The following is a 5,286-nucleotide window of genomic DNA, read 5'->3' on the forward strand; positions in this document are numbered from 1 at the left end:
AATAAGACCAGCCGGTCAAACTTGTCAAAAAAGGTGAAACGGATTATAAATTGGTACAGACATTTTAGAGTAAATAGTATTGCAAGGGCAGCCACCAGCCAATAATCACAAAATCAACATTATTTTCGTGGCGTTGAGCAATTCAACACAAAGTACCAAGCGTTAGGGTGCTGGTCTGCTGGGTGTAGAAAAACCTATGGCGCACACTGACTTTGAGGCGCCATGTCACGCTGGAGCACCCGCGCCCGTGTGTGTATATATACATACGCCTGTCGTACTGCCTTCCACAGACAATAATACCGAGCCCTCTCTTCCATTCCAGCCTTCCCAGGCCAGCTGCAACTACTGGCTCATCACCAGAAACCAGAACGTACGCCGGCAACCCATCTCCCTGAAATGGCCGCTGTGGAGCCCCGGCAGTTCGGGCGTCTGGAGCCGGGCTCCTCGCCAGTGCGCGTGGCCACGAACGGCGCCAAGGCGTACCCTCCTCCGGCAAGCCACCTCCCGCGGCGCGCTGACTCCCCTGTCCGCGGCTGCAGCTTCCCTCCCCTCGTCTCCCCGCCGCGCAGGCTGGACGACGCGTCGGACGACGAGGACGAGGAGCAGGAGGACTGGCGAGAGCTGTACGGCTCGCACCTGCAGCTGGAGGTGGAGCCCGCGGTGCAGGACGCGCGCGACGAAGGCACCGCGGACGCGTGGATCGAGCGGAACCCGTGCCTGGTGAGGCTGACGGGGAAGCACCCGCTCAACTGCGAGCCGCCGCTGGCGCGGCTGATGCACCACGGCTTCATCACCCCGGCGCCGCTGCACTACGTGCGCAACCACGGCGCCGTGCCGCGGGGGGACTGGGCGACGTGGACCGTGGAGGTGACGGGCCTCGTGAGGCGGCCCGCGCGGCTCACCATGGAGGAGCTGGCGCGCGACTTCCCCGCCGTGGAGATCCCCGTGACGCTGGCGTGCGCGGGCAACCGGCGCAAGGAGCAGAACATGGTGCAGCAGACGGTGGGCTTCAACTGGGGCGCCGCCGGCGTGTCCACGTCCGTGTGGCGCGGCGCGCGCCTCCGCGACGTGCTCCGCCGCTGCGGCATCGTGCCCCGCAAGGGCGGCGCCCTCAACGTGTGCTTCGAGGGCGCCGAGGACCTCCCCGGCGGCGGGGGATCCAAGTACGGCACCAGCGTCACGCGCGAGTGGGCCCTGGACCCGTCGCGGGACATCATGCTCGCCTACATGCAGAACGGCGAGCCGCTGCTGCCGGACCACGGCTTCCCCGTGCGCGTCATCATCCCCGGCTGCATCGGTGGCCGCATGGTCAAGTGGCTCAAGCGCATCATCGTCACCCCCGCCGAGTCCGACAATTACTACCATTTCAAGGACAACCGCGTCCTGCCGTCGCACGTCGACGCCGAGCTCGCCAACGCAGAAGGTAATTAGCAGTTCATGTTTAATTTATTACTACTCAAGCAAAAAAAATGATGTCTGACTTTGCTATTGCAAATGATTGAGCAGCGTGGTGGTACAAGCCGGAGTACATCATCAACGAGCTGAACATAAACTCGGTGATAACGACGCCGGGGCACGACGAGATCCTGCCCATCAACAGCATTACCACACAGCGCGGCTACACCATGAAAGGATACGCCTACTCCGGTAAAAAAAACAGACATGCATCACTGACTTTTCCTACTTTTGACTTAGTAAGTAGTTAGCTGCAGGTACTACAAACTGAATATATATGAAACTTGGCATATATAGTAAGTATATAATAACCCAATAAATAGGAGTATCTCTCATCCATGCATCGTTATGTGTCTCGTAGCCCTGTTTGACCTAAACATAGTATAATCAAGTTAGATCCATGCACGCATCTTGAACTAGATAGCTAGGCTGTCATATATTGTCGTATTCTTATAATTCAGTAAAAGAGAGAGAGACTGACTAGCTAGGAGACATCCATGACCATGACCGGTGGTGTTCTGAAGAGACGCGTCTGAAGAGAGGGGGGCCTTTTTAATCCGTGGTCAGTTTTAAATTTTCACCTAATACAATAAACAGCTTTCAAACATTTGATAACTTTCTATACAAACACTTGTATCGTTCCCACAAATCAGTTAAGCAGTTCACTGCAAAAAAAAACCCCCAATGATGACGATCAGCACCACACAAGGATCTTAAATGTATTGAACTGTCAATGCCATACACATATCTCACAGACCACAGAGATCGATTCTTCCATGAAGGTTGACAATACCAAACTTAAACGGGATACATGACGTAGCAAGAAACGCGTGCGCTTCAATTTGACTGCTGAGGAAGTCCAGATGCATGCATGCATGGGGCGCTGATGATGGTACTAAGCAGCATGCAGTCGATGTGTCACTCATGTGTGCAAACAAAAGTATAGTAGGGACCCTTTCATGATTAATTACAGTACTATACTTGAACGGAACAGAGACCAATAATGAGTGCATGTATAGATTCCCACAGATATGATTATAGTAGTAGTAGCTATATAGATTAAAGGGATCCGGAAAACCATGCACACTGCTGCAAGTTGATAGTAGTTTGCTATGACCCATGCATGCATGTGTGCTTTGCACTTTTCTGCTTCAGAAGGCATATGCATGAAACCAGAGGTGGTGGGGCTGGTGGCGCTTCGTTGCATCCGAAGGCTGCTCCTCTGAGCACCACAAAAACAATTTGTTGCATTTGCGAGAGCTGAGGTCGTCGACGTCGCTAGCTAGCTAGTGCTGTTTTGTCGGTATTAATCTGTGCGCTGTAGAGAGGTCGCACATGCATGGTGGCTGCTACCCAACACAGGACAAGGTCTTCTTCGTCCTTGTGGTCGAAAAGTTGCGCGATTTCAGTGGCCAATCCCGCTAAAATAAAGATATCGTCATATATCTGGACTTGAGCTACCTTTACCGTTTTAGTACTTTTTAATTTTTTATATAGAGAGATAGAGGTATGGTGTAAAAATATATGGTTTAACATATAAAAAGTAGTTCCAACAATATCTTATTTTATATTTTTTAATTACAAATATAAATATACACCCTAGATTAGTAATTTCTCTAGACAATTCTCAAATTTTTACTTTTTAATAATGTAATTTATTTTCTAAAATAAATGATTTAGAGCTTTTAATTTGTTTTAATACTCTAAATACTTTAAATAATATAGTATTTCAAAATTTTGGAGCACTACACTTGTTTCAGGTACGTTATATGAGGGTAGAGCGGTGGTTAGGCGAGCCTTACGACTTTTCTCGTTGTTTTGTGGTACACGTAGGCGGCGGCAAGAAGGTGACGCGGGTGGAGGTGACGCTGGACGGCGGCGAGACATGGCTGGTGTGCCACCTCGACCACCCGGAGAAGCCCAACAAGTACGGCAAGTACTGGTGCTGGTGCTTCTGGTCCGTCGAGGTGGAGGTCCTCGACCTGCTCGGCGCCAAGGAGATCGCCGTGCGCGCATGGGACCAGTCGCTCAACACCCAGCCCGAGAAGCTCATATGGAACCTCATGGTACATATATATACTAGCACATAATATTAATACTGAATAAGTTTCTGTTTCTGCTCCTGATGATATATAAATCTGATGATGGCACAGGGGATGATGAACAACTGCTGGTTCAAGGTGAAGGTGAACGTGTGCCGTCCGCACAAGGGCGAGATCGGGCTGGTGTTCGAGCACCCGACGCAGCCCGGCAACCAGCCCGGCGGGTGGATGGCGCGGCAGAAGCACCTGGAGACGGCGGAGGCGGCCGCGCCGGGCCTCAAGCGCAGCACGTCCACGCCGTTCATGAACACCACCGACGTCGGCAAGCAGTTCACCATGTCCGAGGTGCGCAAGCACGCGTCGCAGGAGTCGGCGTGGATCGTCGTGCACGGCCACGTCTACGACTGCACCAAGTTCCTCAAGGACCACCCGGGCGGCGCCGACAGCATCCTCATCAACGCCGGTACCGACTGCACCGAGGAGTTCGACGCCATCCACTCCGACAAGGCCAAGGCGCTCCTCGACACCTACCGCATCGGCGAGCTCATCACCACGGGCACCGGCTACAGCTCCGACAACTCCGTCCACGGCGGCTCCGTCCTGTCGCACCTCGCGCCCATCCGCGAGGCCGTCAGGGCTCCCGCGCTCTCCAACCCGCGCGAAAAGATCCACTGCCGCCTCGTCGGCAAGAAGGAGCTGTCCCGCGACGTCCGCCTCTTCCGCTTCTCGCTGCCGTCGCCCGACCAGGTGCTCGGCCTCCCCATCGGCAAGCACATCTTCGTCTGCGCCAGTATTGAAGGGAAGCTGTGTATGCGGGCGTACACGCCCACGAGCATGGTGGACGAGATCGGCCACTTCGACCTCCTCGTCAAGGTCTACTTCAAGAACGAGCACCCCAAGTTCCCCAACGGCGGCCTCATGACCCAGTACCTCGACTCGCTTCCCGTCGGCTCCTACATCGACGTCAAGGGCCCGCTTGGCCACGTGGAGTACACCGGCCGCGGCAGCTTCGTCATCAACGGCAAGCAGCGCCATGCGAGCCGCCTCGCCATGATCTGCGGCGGAAGTGGGATCACGCCCATGTACCAGATCATCCAGGCGGTGCTGCGCGAGCAGCCGGAGGACCACACGGAGATGCACCTCGTGTACGCCAACCGGACGGAGGACGACATCCTCCTCCGCGACGAGCTCGACCGGTGGGCGGCCGAGTACCCGGACAGGCTCAAGGTGTGGTACGTCATCGACCAGGTAAAGCGCCCGGAGGAGGGGTGGAAGTACAGCGTTGGGTTCGTCACGGAGGCCGTCCTGCGGGAGCACGTTCCGGAAGGTGGGGACGACACGCTGGCCCTTGCCTGCGGACCACCGCCGATGATCCAGTTCGCCATCTCGCCCAACTTGGAGAAGATGAAGTACGACATGGCCAATTCTTTCGTCGTGTTCTAAGACCGCGCGGGCAGTAGCCAATTAATAATTAATTTGATATACCTACGACGTACCACGGACCAGATATATGTATATAAACCAGCCGACTTGCCAGCGTAAATTTCGTGAGATGCATGGGATATCGTTGGAAGGATACTGTAAGGTTTGCACTTGTACTGTGCTCTAGCCTAGAATTACCAGACTAGAGCAGCAGATAACATAGGCCATGCATGTTTTGATTTTGCCCTCGGAATGTGCAACATGTAAATTCTGAGGGTATTGTTTATTTACTTATGTATGCTACTACTAGCGTTTAACTATTATTGTTGTTAACCATCGGACATAAATATCTCAAAATGTTCTTTCA

At 53.8% G+C, this 5,286-nt stretch overlaps 1 protein-coding gene across 1 annotated transcript; it reads left to right on the plus strand.

Annotated features, from left to right (window-relative positions):
* The first annotated feature begins 247 nt into the window (after positions 1–247).
* On the plus strand, positions 248–5,286 carry NNR1 (nitrate reductase [NADH]-like). The gene is made up of 4 exons (NM_001305856.1): positions 248–1,423; positions 1,507–1,647; positions 3,289–3,521; positions 3,609–5,286. The coding sequence occupies exons 1-4, from the start codon at positions 397–399 to the stop codon at positions 4,938–4,940; spliced, it is 2,733 nt and encodes a 910-aa protein (NP_001292785.1). The 5' UTR covers positions 248–396; the 3' UTR covers positions 4,941–5,286.

This window comes from Zea mays, chromosome 4 (assembly GCF_902167145.1).
Source record: "Zea mays cultivar B73 chromosome 4, Zm-B73-REFERENCE-NAM-5.0, whole genome shotgun sequence".
NCBI classification, from domain to species: Eukaryota; Viridiplantae; Streptophyta; class Magnoliopsida; order Poales; family Poaceae; genus Zea; species Zea mays.

Bases quoted from the DNA above. Each gene is read 5' to 3' on its own strand.
- NNR1 (NM_001305856.1), top strand. From the start codon at position 397: ATGGCCGCTGTGGAGCCCCGGCAGTTCGGGCGTCTGGAGCCGGGCTCC. The intron at 1,648-3,288 runs GTAAAAAAAACA...TGGTACACGTAG, and splicing joins GAAAGGATACGCCTACTCCG to GCGGCGGCAAGAAGGTGACG. The intron at 3,522-3,608 runs GTACATATATAT...ATGATGGCACAG, and splicing joins AGCTCATATGGAACCTCATG to GGGATGATGAACAACTGCTG.